The following is an 18,084-nucleotide window of genomic DNA, read 5'->3' as shown; positions in this document are numbered from 1 at the left end:
CTGAGGCTAAGTCCATGTTCCCACACCACAGTAATGCCTGCTTTCCTGTACAAGGTTAACCACATCCCCTGTGTCTTCCCCCATAACTGAACTTTCCTTCCTTCCAGCTTCTCTTCAGCATATATCACAGTATCTCCAGCACTCTCTCCTGAGGTGTAACATGGGGAGAGCTCGGAGAAGGGCCCACATGGCTTGACAGGAGTGGCACAAGTATATGCCAGCTAGTCATAGAAAGCCCAGCAAGGAAATCGTTTTGTTTTGGGGGTTATTTAGTATGGGGGAGGCTCAGGGGAGACCTCTCTACTGCTCTCTACAATGACCTGAAAGGAGGCTGTGGCAATGTGGGGGTTGGCCTCTTCTCCTAAGTAATGGTGATAGGATGAGAGGGAATGGCCTCAAGTTGTGCCATGGGAGATACAGGCTGGATATGAGGAAAAATTGATTTACAAAGAAGGTGGTGAAGCACTGGGATGGGATGTCCAGGGAAGTGGTGGAATCCTGACCCTGGAGCTATTTAAAACCCGTGTAGCTGTGCTGCTTAGGGAAATGGTGTAGTGATAGACTCGGCTGTGCTGGATTAACGGCCGAACTCGATCACCTTGGGGCCTCTCCGACCTAAGTGATTCTGTGACTTCTGCCACGAGGACGCAGCAGAAACAGGCCTGAGCCCGGATCCCCGCCAGCGCCGGCAGAGGCCGGTTTGGCGGAACGCCGCCGGCTCGGCCCAACCCACGCCCCTCCCGCTGCGCCACAGCGCGGGGCCGCCTCACGGACTGCCCTCCCGTCCTCTCCGCACAGCACCGCGAGGGGGCGCCACAACCCCGCGGCTCCCGCAGTCCATCCGTGAGGAGGGAGGTGGAGAGGCGCGGGAGCGGCGCACCCCGCCCCGCCCCGCCCCGTCGTCACGTGTTCGGCTGCCGGCGCTCCCGCGCCTTTCTCGGCGGTGGCGCTGCGCCGGGTGCCGGCCGGCAGGGGGCGCCTCGTCCGCGGGCTGGGCGGGGTGGGGGCGAGCCGGCCCGCCCGGCGCGCGCCGCTTGTTGACCGAGCGGCGGTTGGTGGCGCGAGACTCTCTCGTGACGCGCTCGCAGGAAGGGCGGGGGGGAGGAGGGGCCGCTGCCGGGGACACCGAGAGGGGGAGGAGGGGGAAAGAAGGAAGGAAGGGAGAGCGCGGCCGGGCTGAGTGAGGCGGGGAGGAGGCGGTTGCTTGCGCCCGTGCCGGTGGGAGCCGCGATGTGAAGCCCCGGCGGGGCAGGCGGAGGCGGCGGCGCACGGGAATGCTCGTCTGGGACGCAGCGGCGGAAGGTGAGCGAGCGGCGGCGGCCGCCTCCCTTTCCCCTCGCGGTGCTGCGTGCGGGCGGCCCGGCGCGGCGGGGCCCGCAGCTTCAGCCCCTCCCCGGGCCCGCGGCCTGGGCCCGACCCCGCTCCTCAACGGCGGGAAAAGGAGGAGGAGGAGAGGGAGAGGAGGGGGGTTATGTAACCGCCGGCGGGGGCCCGGCGCGCGCGGGGAGGCGGGCGTCGTGCGGGGGGAGGGGGCACGGAGCCCCCCGGGAGCGCGCGCGGGTCGCAAGTTGGGCCGGGCTGCGCCCGCTCCTGTGGCGCGGCCCGAGCCGCACCTGTGTGCCCGTGCCCGGCTGTCACATGGGGTACGGCCGCAGACACAACACGGGGCTGCGGGGACGCCGCCGGCGCCGAAGCGGCGCAGGGGTCATTGCAGGGAAATAGGTGGTGGCGGGGAGGAGGAGGAGGTGGGGTGGGTTTAGGGGGGAGGGGGGGACTTGGCCCGAGCCCTGTCGCAGCTCTGTGATCCCTCACGCAGCGCTGCCTGCGGTTATCCGCCGCGTGGGCTGTGAGTTGTATTTGCTGAGCAATAGTGCTGGGCACGGGCTCGTGCCTGCCGACCGCGAGGGCGAGCGTGAGCCGTGCCGCCGCTTCTTCCTTCCCCATCTCGTGCTGCTGTGTTTTGCTGGCTGGTTGGCGTCGGCTTGACCTGCGGCTATGAGCGGGCAGCCCCCCCCACCACGTCCCCCCATCCCTCTCCGCCGTGTGAGATGCACCGTAACGGCACGGAAAGCCAGGGAACAGACAGATAATATCGCCGGCACGTGATTGTTTTGGGTGGAAAATCTGCGTTGCGTGCTGCGATATTCCATTATTTCTGGTGCTTTCAAATCGATGTCGGCCTTCAAAATGTCAGGCCTGCGAATACGCCTCTTACGGTAATGGGAGATTTCCTTCATGAGAAGAAGAGTTGATCTTGATTGTGCATCGTGATTTAAAGTCCAGATCCAATCTCTCTTAAACCGAAGAGCAAAACCGGTGGATTGTAACTGCATGAGCTGAATTCTTATTTCATTTATGTGCTGTTGTTGCTCTGATAGCATACTTTAAGCCTAATTGCTATTAGGTGTAAGGGGTTACAGTTAAATTTTATTTCTACACTAGTTTGGTATTATTAAGGTTTGTGACATTTAACACAGGAATCCAAATCTCTGGCAGATTCGTTCTTTGCCATCTTGCCTCAAGCGTGTGCTACTCATTTCCACCTTAATTGTCTTTCAGTCAATCCAGTTTTCCCACTGGACAGTGCACCAAATCCCTGTTAGTAAATAATCCCAAACTGTCATACTGGAGGTCATTGGTAGGACAGAAGAGGCTCAGTGCAGACATCTGCCTTGTGACTTACCAGTGTCTGACTACTTGAAGACAGGTTATTTTAAAACAAAAATGATAATAGCAAAGAAACGCCAAACTGTATTTCAGGCATCTGTAATAAACTCTGTATTTGTGTACAGACAGTGTAAGTGTCTTCACACTAATTGGCACTGCAGAGGTGTCTCCAGGCCATTCCTCTGGAGAGCATGTGTGTACTCTCAGTGAGTCACAGCTTGGTGTGATGCAGTGTCTTGTTGCTGGCTGCTGAGCCAGATGAGCCTTTTCTCATCCCTTGACTGGGATGTCTGCTCTAAAAAAGCCTAGTGAAAATTTTTCGGCCTTGCTGCCATCCCTTTCAGCTATTGGAGAGATTAAAAAAGAAATCAGTAGAGTCAGATACAAAGACTGGCTTTGAGTATGCAGGAAAAATAATATGATTACACAGACTTTTTAATAAGTCAGTTGTTTAGGACAAGTAGAGAAAGAATAACTTATCTGACCCTACCCATGTGCTTTCCCCATTTAATCTGTTAGCTATTGTTTATTTTATGAAGAATGATTTTTATATTAAACATTCTCCGTTTTAATTAAAGGTGTATATTATTATCTCTGAGATCTCTGTCAGCTCTTAGCAGTTTGTTTGCCTGGTGTAGCTGCACCAAGGGAGCTAAATAACCAAATGTTGAAACCCTCCTCCAGGAATACAGTGTAGATTAATTTGATGATGGTGGCATGTGTTTACCTAAGCGTAGCAAAATTAAGAAGAATTGGAAGCAAATAGAAATGAGAGTGGCCATGTAGTTATAAAGAATGGTGAAAGTAAGAAGCAAATCTAAGTGGATGCAGAAGAGCGTGAGGAACAGGCGAGGGATTCTCAAATGTAGTTCATGTAGTACAATGAAATGTGGAAATGTCTTTTTTTTTTTAAGAGACAAACTTTTGTAATGCTTCTCCCTGATAGCAGCCTTCTGCTTTGTTGTGGAAACCAGACAACTGTTTAATTGGAGAGACATGTTTTTAGGGAGAAGGACTTCTGGTGTCTGTGGTCCCTCTGCCTCTCTGTCTCTTGTGGAGTAACTGGTGCTCATGAGAATTAGGAAACCCTTCTTCATCTTCAGTGGAGCTGAGATGAGTATGCAGAACAGCTTTAAAATCAGAGCAGTGATGATAACTTCCTCTTGCGTGTCTTGTCCAGCCTAACTGAAACTGTTGTAGTTAAGGAATCTGTGACCATTAAGTTCATCTAAGAGAGATTTTTAATTTGGAGTACTCATAGAATTGGTTGCTTTGTCTTTCATATTCTTTGCAGCAACTGCTGAAGCAGACCCTACCTCTTGAATTTCAGTATTAGCTTTTGGAAAACATAAAATGCTATCACTTTTTTCTTTTTTTTTCCTAATTCATTTCCTATCTTAAAGCTTCTTTAAGTAGGGTTACTTGTTGGTGTTCCTCCTATTTAATAGAGCCAAACTTCATGGTTTAAAACTTATTTGCTGGCATAAACAAAGTTCAGACATATTGTGGGTGACTCTTCTGCATTTGTTTAACTTGCTATTTTTACCAAATTCCAACATAAGGAAATTAACGTTTGTTACTTCCTTATTTGGTTTGCTTGAACTTGTAAAGACCTTTTCAGTTTCTTGATTTATAAAAGAAAGTAGTCCTGAGAAACAGATAATTTAGCTCAGGATAAATTATGCGGCTCAGGTACCGTGCAGAGCTGTTCCCATAAATGCAGGTGGACTGGTTTCATTGCCAAAACCTGAAGTCAGTGCTGATGCTGTGCAGAGTAGGGCTGAGATCTGCTCAGAGTTTACTTAGAGACTGGCCATCTTCTGGCAGGGCAATACATGCGGTAGGTTTTGGCAGAGGGTTGGGACTTGTTACAAACATTTCTGGTCAGCTGCCAGTTGTCAGTGAATCTTCAAAGTAAAATAAAGTTCTGTCTGCTGTGTTTGTGACTTCATCTCTCTGAGGTGATTCTGATCAGCTGTTAGGCCAGGGCATGATGAGTAAGCATCTCAGACAAATGGTTGTTCTCCACTGAGATCAATTTGGAAACCTAAGCTTAAAGGAAGTCATGAAATAAGTGATTCTTACAGGTAGGAAAGCCCACACTCCTGTGTGTAACAATGAGTGCAATTAACCAAGCAGAGTAAATATATTTTACTGCTTTGTGTTGTTGTTTTTTTTTTTTTTTTTTTAATGCAACTCTTAATTCTGCTAAAGAAATGAGATAGTGGTTTGCAGTAAAAGGATACTGTGCTGGTTTCTGAGTCTGCCTTTTGTTTTAAGGAAACGTGAGATCATTGGGGAACAGGGGAAAAGGGCTTTTCAGTCTCTATTTCCTAGATTTCTGAAATTGCTGGGGTTTTTTGGTAAGCTGTTAAGGCAATCCTTTGATTAAGCAGTCAGAGGGATCAGGAGGTAAAGAATTATCATTTTAATTTCTTGTTGATAAGGATCTTAAAATAACGTGTTTCCTCTCCATAATAAATCCTATGTTGATTTTTAACCTGCTAAGTTCTACGAAACCTCACGTTTGCCTGAGGAAGGACATATTTGCTCTGTGGCCTTTTTGTATTGATAAGTTTTTATTAAGTTGGGTGGTAATGTTGTTTCAATGTCAGCTGTACTGAAAATACAATTTATAACCACTTTGGGTCAAGAATGCAGTTCACATTTGAGTTTTATGCAGGGATCTAATGAATTAGAGCTTTTTTGTTTCCTCCAATGAACTTGCAACTGTGTTTTTCCAAGAAAATACTAAATATCTCTTTCAGCTGAATCTAAGTAGATACTTGAAAATGTGTTGGGTCGGATGAAAAGTTTGCCTTAACCTATACTGTCTCTAGAAGTTGCAAATAGTGAATACCAAGGTAAGAGTAAAGAGACAACCATACTGAGATGCTTCCTCTTTGTTCTCTGAGCTGCTGTAATTTGTTACCTTAAAAAAAAAAAAAGGAATGATATAGATTCATAGAATCTGAAAATCCTTAGTGTTGGAAGAGGCCTTTAAGGGCCATCTAGTCCAACTCGCCTGCCATGAACTGGGACACCACAGCTAGATCAGGTTGCCCAGGGCCTGATCCAGCCTCGCCTTGAAGGTCTCCAGGGACAGGGCATCAATCACATCCATAGGCAACCTGTTCCAGTGCTTCACCACCTTCACTGTAAAAGATTTTTTCTTTATATCTAATGTAAATCTGCCTTTTTTTGAGCTCAAAGCCATTTTCCCTTGTTCTGTCACCACAGAGGCTGTGGATGCCCCATCCCTGGAGGCATTCAAGGCCAGGCTGCATGTGGCTCTGGGCAGCCTGGTCTGGTGGTTGGCTACCCTGCACATAGCAGGGGGGTAGAAACCAGATGATCATTGCAGTCCTTTTCAACCCAGGCCATTCTATGATTCTATGATTTACATGTTTAGTGGCACCCATATGGGTATAGAGAGATTGTCCTTCTTAGTATTTGACATCACATGCCACTTGAGCCTGACAAAGTGGATGTCTTATCTCCCTTTCCCTGAAGAGCCTGGCCTGCTCAGCATCTGCTCAGTGTACACTGATAACACTGAGTTCAGCAGAAAGCACAACTGCCTTGGGTGTTTCTACAAGAAAATAATTTGCAGAGAAGAAATGGAGCCTTCTCATTACCTTAGTTAGAGCATTGGTCCAGAGTGCAGATTTGTTTTTATGCTACTGCTATTACTGAAGTGGTTAATTGGGATGCTGGATAAATCAAGAGATCAGCAAAAAGTTTAACATGCCTCTGTGCACTCACACCTGCATGCATGGAAAAATACATCTGTATGTACACATGTATATCCAAGCAAATACATAAAATCAATCAGTGCGCTTATCTCTTTCAACGTGATTCCACCAGTATGCTTATTTCATGCCCAGGGGACCTGGGAAAGATGGAAGATAGTGTATGTCAGAAGTTTTCTCCAGAGCAGTTCCTCTGAATTCACTGTTAAAAATTTCAGAGCATCCTCAGGTTCCTTGTTTTGGACACCTCTTAAAATTTCTACCTGTTTTTTGATCTATTCAAGAACACTTTTACCTCCACTTACCCATTTTGCCTGCCTTGTTAAATTTTTCTTCAGCTTTTTAGACACTCCTTCTAGTTGTGCTTAGGAAGCCTTAAATCATTCAGTAGCAGTAATTCATGACTTGGAGTAAGAGATCTTTGTTTTACATGTGCTGCCTGCTTGCTGCTTTACCTGCATTTCATTGCGGGCTTCGTGGGTGAGACAAAAGTTATGAGACTAGATGTTGTCAGGCTGAGGTATGCCCAGATTTTCATTTCCTAAGCAAGTTTTATTGATTTTTTTTCAGTTCAACAAACAAAAAACCAACAGCTCACCCTTTCTTTTCAAAGAAAGAAGAGCATAGTTCTCTGTTCTTAAATACTATGAGCTGCTAGATGTACATAGGCTTGGAGGAAGAATACCCAACTTACATATTCATCTCACTTATTCTTTCAGATACTGAAGTTCAAGAAAATTACTTTTTGGTTTGATTTACAGTCTGGTCAGTGTATTGCTATTGAGAATTATAATTCCAAGTGGTTTCTTGTCCTGATTTGACTTAATGATTTTATTCTAGAATCTGGGCACTTAGAAGCCAGCATGAAGATTGTGAGTGTGCTCTGTCCTCTTGGGGACACTCCTGTGCCCCAAAAGAGTATGAGTACTAAAAGAAATAATGAAGCTGGTTGCTGACATCTGAAATTTGCCAGTGTATTGCAGCAATAAGACTATTTGAACTAAGCAGTGACTTGAGCTACATGGCTGAACATATCATTGACAATTTATGAGGAGGAGCCACTTGTTACTGAGGAACTGTAGGGGTGGGATGGGGGAAATATTACCAAATAATGCAGAAATGTTGAAATGGAGGCCGGAGTCTTCTCCGAGCAGAAGAAAAATTCAACCAAGTTAAACCTCTACTGTGACAAGCCCTAAATGGACTGTAGCTGCTACTGAGTGTTATTCCTAAAGGGGGATGAAACACTGACAGTTGGTCTCAAATTGAATCTGGCTTGCTATTTTTCAGAGAACTAACCATCTCAAATGCCATGTATAAAAGCAAAAAGACTGTCTTGTTGAAAACAGATTGCTCAAAGCTAGTGCAGACTGTGCAGTGATGTACTGTCTTACACTAGGACAGCAAGTCCTCTGCTGCGTTCTGTACCCTGTGTTCATGGTTCCTTAAGCTGTGACAGTTTAAAAAAAAATAGTCATCTGTCCCAGACTCCAAGTCGTTTTGAAAAAGGTGTTAACATTTTTGTTCTGTGCAGCTCTTTGTGGAAATGGTTAAGTGCTGAACAACTGCTTTAGGCAGTTGTGATGATGAGCTAACAAAATAAGTGCATCTCAGTGTTTGTGTTGAAAGCATTTAGTAGTTGACGTGCAAGTAAACTGATCTGAAATAAAGACCATTTTTGCAGAAATTGTCGTTTTGGAAACTGAAATAATTTATTTAGCAAGGAGGTCCTGTGTCTTTTTCTGGGAGAGCACTGAAGGTCAGAGTACTGTTTGCTCTAGGAGCAGGGCAGTGATTGTCCCCCTGTACTCAGCTCTGGTGAGGCCGCACATCGAGTACTGTGTGCAGTTCTGGGCCTCTCACTGCAAGAAAGACACTGAGGCTCTGGAGCGGGTTCAAAGGAGAGCGACAAAGCTGGTGAGGGGTCTGGAGCACAGGGCTTGTGAGGAGTGGCTGAAGGAGCTGGGAATGTTCAGTCTGGAGAAGAGGAGGCTCAGGGGAGACCTCATTGCTTCTATAACTACCTGAAGGGAGGTTGTAGTGAGCTGGGGGTCGGCCTCTGCTCTCGTGTAACTGGTGATAGGAGTAGAGGGAACGGCTTCAAGCTGCGCCAGGGGAGATTCAGGCTGGACGTTAGGAAATACTGCTTTTCTGAAAGAGTGGTCAGGCACTGGAATGGGCTGCCAGGGAGGTGGTGGAGTCACCGACCCTGGAGGTGTTCAAGGAATGTTTGGATTTTGTGTTGAGGGACATGGTTTAGTGAGAACTATTGGTGATAGGTGGGTGGTTGGACTGGGTGATGTTGTAGGTCTTTTCCAACCTTGGGGATTCTATGATTGTATATTTTTGCTGCCAGGCTCAAATGAAAGAATGCAGGGAGCACGCTTTTGGAATAGTCATCTTCAACTGCTTAAGGAGTTGGTTCTGAAGAACTAATTTTCCATTCATTATGTGAGTTGTATGCCGTGTCACCTTTCTAGGCAATGCCGTGGGTACTCATCTTTTTGAAAAATACTATTTCTACATTTCTCATTCCCACTAGCAGTTTTGTGTCCATTACTTGACTGAACGTGATTGTTCTTTGCTAACATGCGCTCCTCAGGTTACTTACAGAAGGGAGTACTGCTGGGTGGTTTTGGAGACAGATTTTTGTTTTCATTTCTGTTGCTTTAAAATACCATCAGAGGTTGAATTGCAGAAAAGATGGTGCTGGTGAACGCAGTAACACAGGTGCTTAAGTTGGAAGTGGTTATAATATGGGCACGTGGGAATTAAGATGGGAAGCCGACTTCGCTCCTGTGCTGTTTGATTGTAACTCTCGTGGAAAACTTTGTTGTGGAAAAAAAACAGGATGGTCTGCTCTCCTTCACTGGGGGAGGATGTAAGCAGAGCTGGTTAGTAAGCAGTAACTTGGTCCCTGCAAATCTGTGTCCCCATTTACGGCACAATTGGTTGATTATAGCAGTGACATTTAAAGTTGTTTTCCAGAAGTGGCTGAAATAGTCTTCAAGTTGTGTCAGCAGTGAATGGACCAGTCCTAGTCACTCCTTTTTCTGGCTCCTCTGCTTTGGCTTTGTGCGATCCTATTGAGACTCAGAACACTGAACAGGTGAGAAAGTAACCTATACAATCATAGGATTTTTTTCTGATTCAGCAAGCCATGTTGGCACACAGCACCAGTCGTAAGGGTCATATGAATGCAGAGTTGGAGTAGAAGTTGGGAATAAGGGATAAAGCCTGTTAGGCTACCAGAGGTTGAAGAGCAGCTTCATTCCTTTCAGTGGCTTGCAGACATTGAGTTGACTCACCCATCTTGTGAAACTTCACCCTGAGTGTTTATTCCCAATCTAGAATAAAATTCAGTCGCTTTGCAACTTCCTACTTAGTTTAACATACAACAGTGTTGTTAACTCAAGTGCCTCAAATCATAGGTCTCTTTAAAACAAAATAAAAAGGCAACTCGAACTATCTTTATTTTGAAATTCCTTTATTGGATTCTGAGATTTTTAGTACATAGCAAAAAAAAAAAAAAAAAAAAAAAAAAAAAAAAAAAAAAAAAAAAGATAAAGGCTCTGTGGCAGCAGCTTTTTTCCAGAAGTCTCAGCCAAGAATAGGTCTCATGTGCTGAGAAATGTGTAAACATGTAAGACAGTTCTTTCCTCAACAAACTTGCAGCCCAGTGCCAAGCAGAGTGGTGAGTTTGATGTGGGAGCTGGAACCTAAATGCATGAAACTCAAACAGGCCACAAAGTACCCGTTTGATGGAAACAACTTTTAAGTCCTGCTGAGCTGGAAGGGATTCAATCTATCATTCAGGCAGAAGATTCTGATATTCATTAGCAATGGCCTGAGATAGCTGTACTTCTGGTAGCACTAGAGTTGCACCTTCAAAAATACTGTTTGTGGTTGAGTAAATTAATTAAATCAGTTTATTTTGCATTAAAGGGTGTTGATAGTGTTCATTCTGCTCAGAAAAACAATGTATGTTACTGTGTTACACTTCCATTCAACTTTCAGTGGTTAGAGATGGGGTTACCTGCATTAGAAGCTGTGCTTTGCATTTAGACACAGTCTGGCAGGGCTGACTGTTGAGTCATGGTGCAGCCTCTGGTTGTCTTTACTAATAGTTTGTGCTTTCACATACTGCAAAGTGTAAATTCTGCCAGACTGGAGTTGATGACTTGAAGAGGCAGTGGAAATGTCTCTGCATAGTGGAAAAGGGAATGCTGACAAGTATGGCAGTGCCAACTCAAATTTGGGCAGGACTTGCACTGACCTGGAATTAAAAAGCATATGGGAATCTATGTTCACTTCTTATAGAGCCACTGAAGACAATGTTCTGTGCTCTTATGCATTTTCCCCATAATACCTGTGGTTTTGGTCTGGGTTTGCCTGTCATCCGAACTATCCCAAATAACTGAAAGCCTCCTTACAACCACATCATCCTGATTTTAAAGTATTTCAAAGAAATAACTTTCCTGAGTCAGATACTTAATGTCAGCATTCACGTCTACATCCCTTGTTTTACAGTCAAAAATAACACAGTTGCCATGCAGATCTTATGTATACATGAACAGGTTTATAGAATTCATAAAACAGATATAACCTTTTACTCCATTAAATGATCTGTGAACTTTGATTAACAGTCTTTAATAATAAAATTGAGTGGTTGTGGACTGAGAAGTATAACGTGAGGCCTATAAACCGTTGTGCAGTGGGACATTACGTATCATTTCCAGGTGTGTGATATTGACTGTATCTGAGCTACTAGTCATGCACAAAGCACATCACAAAGTACATCAGAACTCTTAGGTGGTCTTCTAGCTTCAGTTTTTGGAAAACATCTCCCAGTAAAAATGTGAACTTTAGTTAAAGAATCCTACTTTACCGAACCACTGAGATTTATACTGTGTGTACTCCTGAAAGTCACAGGGCCAAACTGTAGTAATTATGAGGGCAGGAATTCTTAATGTGACTATTATATATATATATATATATATATATATATATATATATATATATATATATATATTTTAACCTTGAAAACTTCTTCCTCTTGCACAGCAAAACTTGGATTCTGTTCTTAGGAATACTGCTTCAGTCATTACAGACTACTGTGAAGTTACAGAGTTTGTTGGGGATTTGTTTATGTTCCCAGGTCCACAGCGTAGGCATTTCAGTTTTATTTAAAAACTTTTTTCGTGTGCAAAGGGTCATTTTGTAGATTTGCTCTGGAGATGCCCTGAAAATGATGTATCATGGTGGTTCGCTTTACCAAGTCCCCTCTATTGATTCTCCACACCACCACTTTGAGGGCTCTTCACAAAGCATTTCTCTTACTCATCCCTTCATCCTGATTCCTGTAGAGAGAGTTTTGTATCACCTTTTCAGTTCTTGTTTTGTGAAGCAGTGAATGTGCTTCAAGTCTTGCTTAACTTTTTTCTCTGATTTAATGTGTCTTGTGCAAGATGTTTTTTACATTCATTTGTTCCTTAGGTTTCAGAAAAGCAGCTCTATCTTCATTTTCAAAGAAAAAGTTGCACTGGAAGCTCAAGGCTTTATCAGGATCGTTGAACAGCCCAGGTTGGAAGAGACCTTGAAAGAAAATCAGGTGCAGCCTTTCAGGAGAAAAGGGAACCTGGCTGAGATTGTCTGGCACTCTGTATGGTCGCATACTGAGAACCTCCAGTGATGGGAACTGCACAACATCACTGGGGAGGCTGTTTGAGTGACCAGTTATTCCCCCTGTAAAAAAAATGTCATATATCAAAACAAAGCCAGTCCTGAAACAGCTTGTACCTGTGGTCTCTTGTCTTTTCCATGTGGCTCCTTGTGAAGAGAGTAGTGGAGATTCTCTGTATTCCAGAAACCTTGGTTTATCACTCAGTTTGTGAAACTACACAGGGAGAAATTAAGTAAATAATCCCCAATTTTTAGGAAGTAACCCAGAGAGAGACATCTAGTAGTCATTGGAATACCGTGTTTTTAGCTTGTATTTAGAATTGAAGGGGCTGGGTCAAAAATCATCATCTGCCAAGGAAATTGTAAATCATTATCAGATGCTGAAAGTAGGCATTGCAGCCTGGTTTCTCTAGTTTTGAGGACTGTGGGAAGACAACTTCTGAGCAATTCACACGTGCTTTTTAACACGCTGACCTGAAGGAGTTGTGTTTATCTAATTTTTAGTTAATCACAGCTATGTCTTAGTTTATGATTTTTGTTTGCTCCACTGGTTGTGATGATCTGTTCTATTGGCTTTTGAACTAGAGATCTTTCTTCCTCACCTCCCTGTGTCCTAAATAAGAATTTCATTTTTCAAGGTTTCAGGAAAGTTTCCTCTCATGGAAAAGTTCTTTGGTTTAGCAGGCATTGGGTATTTTTGTTTTCATTTTACTGATAGTGGAAGGACTTACGGACAACCTCTTGCTTATTGAAATACAGAGCTTGGAATAGCTAATGTTCTGGTCAAGAACTTTGTGATTGAAATAAAAAACAGATCTGTAAGACTACTGGTGACTTATGTGGGTCTTATACGCTCTCATCCAGATACATTTGAATTACAGTTTACATGAGTTGATGGAAAATCCACAAGAAACATGAGTATCTCAAGAGAAAATGTCACATAATGGGGAGAGATGGCATTGTTTTGGTTGTTGATGTAGAGCTAATCTCCTTGACAAATGATTAATCTTGATAATTATATACATGTGTGTAGGTTATGTATCAAATTACAGCAAGCATGAGAAGAATAGAACCAGGTGCATCGTGATCTTCCTGTGTTTGCAGAGATCCTGAAACTGCTGAAGTGTGTTATACTTGCTTTGCTTCAATTCTGTTGGTACCTAATTTGGCATGTTCACAGTATTACATGAAAATGATCATATTTCTGAAAACCTGCCTGCAGCTGACTCTTTGTTTTTTTTCTGCAGTGAGACATGCCTGCAGTCCAGGGGGATTTAGCTGGATTTCAGAGTATGCCTGCTTGGTAACTCGAGAACAAAAGGGACTTGAGAGAAGGCTGCAATTCGATTTTTAGCCAAGTTTTGCAGAGAAAGTAGTATTTTAATGTGGTAAATCAGGCAGTCTCCAGAACAGTGCATGCTGGTGTCTGGATAGGTAAATGACCAAAGTGGGTAATTATCTCCATGTACACCTGCATATACATTCTGGTAGGCTGAAGAGCAAGGGAAGATTCTGTGCTCCACTACTTTGTGATTCTGTGCGCAGTCCAAAGATATCAACTCAAAAGCAGAGGAGGAAGAGAAAAAATCAGTTGACTTCCTTTTATATTATAAACTGCATTTTCATGCATTTGTATGGGCTATAAAGAAATATTTAATAAAATGAAAGTGACTGATCTTAGTTTCAGAGTATACCAGGTCCTATTCCTGTCATCGTGCTAAGAGCTTGTAGCCCTAAAAGGCAAAAGAGTGTTTGTAGTTTGGGGGCTAGTTAGAATAGAAAGTGAGAGATATAATGTAGCAGCAGTGACCTCCTGATCAGACTGCACCGTTGATCAGTATTTTAAAATTGGTTTTACAGCAGCTACAGTCAGTGTGGATCACTTGGGTACAGTGAGCTGTTGGCCACAGTCCAAAACATTTCTTTCTCTCCACCAGTACTGTTATAGTTCACTAATGGCTCATCTGGGGACACTGCTGTGTACAGCTCATGGTCTGGGGATAAGTGTATTACATAACTGAAAGCTGTAATTTGGCTGGCTAGGTTTATTTTTTAAAGAAACCTAGCTGTAGATTGTGCTATATCATTTAAATAACTGACTTTTCATTGGAAAAAAAAACTTTTTTTTTTTTTCTTTTATGTAATTCTGTTGCACTGAAATGACAAATGTTTGGACCTGTTATGATTAGATCTGAATTCACTGGTAAAATAATCTACTTTCATGCCAGGACATGTCTGCTTGCATCCCACCACATAGGTAATATACAAAATGAAAGAGACTCTTCTTGTTTTGGGCAGCATTTGTCATGAATGGTAGCAGTGGTATTTAAGAACCTTCTGGTTTTCACTGTTTATAGCAGAGGTCTGATGAGCAAAGTACTGAACTTTGTAAGGGCTTTTTTCTATAAGTTACTACAAAATTGACTAACTGGAATTGTGTGCAATTTTTTAGTTTGCATTAAAGTCAACTCATATACTTCAATGCCTGGCCATCGTAATCTTTGTGATATTCTGCAGAAGGCATCACTGAAATGTCACTGACAATATTACTGAGCATCTTACTGTGCATTTTTCTTTTATGCAGAAGCTTCAGTATGAGGCGAGGTGGATGGAGGAAACGGGCTGGTGAAGGCGATGGCTGGGGAGGATGGGTATGTTTAAAACCAAGTGACTTTTATTTATCATTTGCTTTTAAAAACAAAACAACAAATGGCATTATGGCTGAGAAGGGTTTAGAATTTTGTTAAATATGCTGAAGGTATGCTGTAAATTGAACTCTTTTGCTTCGCTTGTAAAACTTAATTCTTAAAATTTCTTTTGCACATCAGTCATGTGTTGAAGTCTTAATTTATAGTCACCAGCTAAAGTGACTCATTGGGATATACAGAACCTCGAGTAGCTTTAACCACCACTTAAAATCTAAACCAAGTAATTGTAAGAATATTTTTAGTTGTTATCACTACATTCTTTATTGCTGAACAAACATTGTGAGAGCTTTGGCTTAGCATCTAAACTTGTATCACTCCCTGATTTCTGTTTTCTTTCTTCTGTAAGAACATTTTTAGAGATACAATTTTTTTTCTTAGAGAGTAAGAATAAAGAAGTATGAAATAAGTCCTGGCATACTAGCAGAAAGATGCAGTTTATCTTGCAGATAAGAATTTTAAGTTGAGGATTTGGCATTTTCTGTTTGCAAGATGAATGTGTCTTTTGTATGTCAGCAAAAATCAATTTGAGGGAATGTTGCATACTTTTCCAGCTTTCTGTAACTTGCTTGTTTTAGCCTGTAAACATAAAATAGGACTGGCATAATGAATTTGGTTTTCTTTCTTTGCTTGTTTTTAATTTAAAAACTAGGGAGGGTACATGTCAGCAAAGGTCAAGAAACTGGAGGATCAGTTCCGGTCAGATTCTGCCATACAACACCAGAGGGATGGGAATTCATCAAGTATCTTTAGTGGCGTCGCCATCTATGTCAATGGCTTTACAGGTGAAGCTTTTGTTTTTTAAGGATCTGTTCTGTCTCACTGCAGTGTCTGCTCACTATCCTAACTGGAGTAAAGAAATATGAAATACGATTGTTTGCAGCTAACTGTGTAGCAATTACTGTGTGTCTGAAGTTTTGTGTTTAACTTTCCTTTGTATTTCACAATAAAGGTTTTCCATATGAAATCGCATTTACTTTCTGAATATAAATATTACTTTACTAGATCATTTACATGAATGGTCACTGATAGAAATAGGAACTAATTTTTCTGCCTTTTACAAGTCCTCACTTACTATTTCACTTACTGAAAGTGAATTCTGGGAGTCTGAGTGGACAATACATTTGTTGAGCAGTTAATGTTTTTAAATCCCTGTAAGTACCACTATACTCCTACAAAGTCATATGTTACTCTTTCAAACTGGTAACAGTTGCATTGGACACACAGCAGATTCGTTAAATTTATGTTTGGATGGATGTGTAGGGATTTTCTTGCTCAGAGTGGTGTAATACTTGAGACAGTGAACCCATCAATATTGAAAGAGCTAAGGCATAGATATGCATTCCTGTATCTGGTGGACTGACAAGTGCAATGCATGCTAACTGGAGTAAGATTTTTAATCTACCATACGTATATTCATATTTCTCTTGGGTTCCCTAAAGCAGCTTAATAACCTTTTTGAAACTTCCCAGAAGCCTTATTCAGGGACCTGTGCCAAGAATGTTGTTACTGTTACATAACTGATGTGTGCAGCATCTGTGATTATGGAGCACGGCTAGTTTGAGCATGGGGAAGAGCTGTGATTCACCCAATCTGGAAAAGATTAAAGTATTAATACAGCTGGATCAGATATTTAATACAGACAATTTCTTTGTTGAAACTCCAGCATTTACTTTTAGTGTTCAGGGCAGTAGTTTCCGAATAGGGATCCACAAGATGGATGTTCGCAAGACTGGAGAAGGAGACAATGCTTTGAAGACCATGTGCAATATCTTTAGTTAAGTTGGGTGGTTAAACTGTTTTGAGAGTTGAGAGTAAGCCTCTGGAGAGAATTGTAGCTTAATTATTGCAAAAATAAATTTATTCTTCCTTCTTGTGTTGATGGACTCTTGGTATCTTGTGCCTGATGTACCATTCAAAACATCTGCACTTGTTAGAGCTCACCCAAAACTTTTAGTGCCAAGGTGACACCACTGCAAAGGTTTTTGAAAAGCTTTTTCCTTTTTTTCTCTGCTGCTTGCAAAATAATTATTCACACATTAAGTTGCTTTTTTTTTTTTTTTTTTCCCCAATCATGTAAGAAGGAATAGCTACTACAGTAATCAGAGGGGATGAGAAACGTTAGAGGGAGTAAGAAGAGATGTTTGTTTGTAAGGTAGTCTCTGTTCCCCAGAGGAATTAAGGAATAGTCTGGTAAAGAAAGGCGGGTTAGCTACTTCAGTGAGTCAGTAATTGTAGCGCAGGAGTTCTTTGCTTTGTTGAACCTTTTTGATATTAATTCTTTTCTATTTTTTCTGGATGTAAACTGCTCTCCCAAGCTTTGATCAACATACCAGTTAATGTAATACTTGTTCTTTGTATTTTTTTTGCATTGAAATGTTTTTTTTGGAAGTAGTGAAGCATCAAATTCTCGAGTGGTTTTTTTCATGCTTCCTTCATACATACTGTGGAAATATCCTCAATAACAAGCACAAGGTTTGCATTTTGAATCAGTCTTTTTAGAAATGTAGTCTTCAGTGTTTCTTCAGAGATGCATTTCTGGTTTGGTCTTTGAAGAACATGCAAAAACAGCCCTTTGCAGTCCTTCTGATCATGGCATTGTATTTCTCAGCTACCATTTTTCTTAATGTATTTGCTGACACAAAGCAGGAATATTTGTTTTTAAATTTTATAGATCCCTCAGCTGATGAGTTAAGACGGCTTATGATGTTGCATGGAGGTCAATACCATGTGTATTATTCCAGATCAAAAACAACGCACATCATTGCCACAAATCTGCCAAATGCCAAAATAAAAGAACTGAAAGGAGAAAAAGTAGTTCGACCAGAGTGGATAATGGAAAGGTAAGTTTAGGTCTGTTGCTTTTGAATTCCTTGAAGGGAAAGGATTGTGGGGCAGACTTGAAATCTGGAAAAATAGCTTTGTAAAAGATTTTAGCAAATTGCTTGCAACAGCTGAGTAAAATTACAGCTGCTGTATTGAAGATTTGTATCTCAGTGATTGCTCCTTAATAAACTTTACTGAGAACATTCAGAAAATGTCAGGCCTAGCACAAAACTGAACGTTATCCTGTTCATTCTCATTTCACATCCACTGACTGGATTGGTGCTCAGTATTTTAAATAAATACTAGGTGATGTTTCTTAATTAACCTCTTGCCTTGTGTTTTGCATGAGTTTCATCTGATCTGTAAATAAAGAGTAATGTCAATTTGAAAGCATTTTCATAAAATTGAAATTATTCTACCTTAAGATCTATCATAATTTGACTTCTGAAAAC

The 18,084-nt window shown here is 42.2% G+C and overlaps 1 protein-coding gene across 4 annotated transcripts in view; it reads left to right on the top strand.

The window, feature by feature from the left end:
* The first annotated feature begins 1,130 nt into the window (after positions 1-1,130).
* Positions 1,131-18,084, top strand: part of REV1 (REV1 DNA directed polymerase) — a 56,205-nt gene continuing 39,251 nt past the window's right edge. For 3 of the 4 annotated variants that reach the window (XM_048961275.1, XM_048961265.1, XM_048961294.1), the window contains exons 1-4: positions 1,131-1,302; positions 14,686-14,752; positions 15,459-15,591; positions 17,481-17,649. In XM_048961275.1, coding sequence (XP_048817232.1) covers positions 14,696-14,752; positions 15,459-15,591; positions 17,481-17,649 — 359 coding nt within the window. In that variant the 5' untranslated portion in view covers positions 1,131-1,302; positions 14,686-14,695. Of the gene's footprint in view, positions 1,303-14,685; positions 14,753-15,458; positions 15,592-17,480; positions 17,650-18,084 lie in introns of those variants that run through there. The other variant, XM_048961286.1, reaches the window with a different exon arrangement.

This window comes from Lagopus muta, chromosome 1, assembly GCF_023343835.1.
Source record: "Lagopus muta isolate bLagMut1 chromosome 1, bLagMut1 primary, whole genome shotgun sequence".
Lineage (NCBI taxonomy): Eukaryota > Metazoa > Chordata > Aves > Galliformes > Phasianidae > Lagopus > Lagopus muta.
The sequence above is the reverse complement of the archived record's forward strand: the minus strand, read 5'-3'. Positions and strand labels throughout refer to the sequence as shown.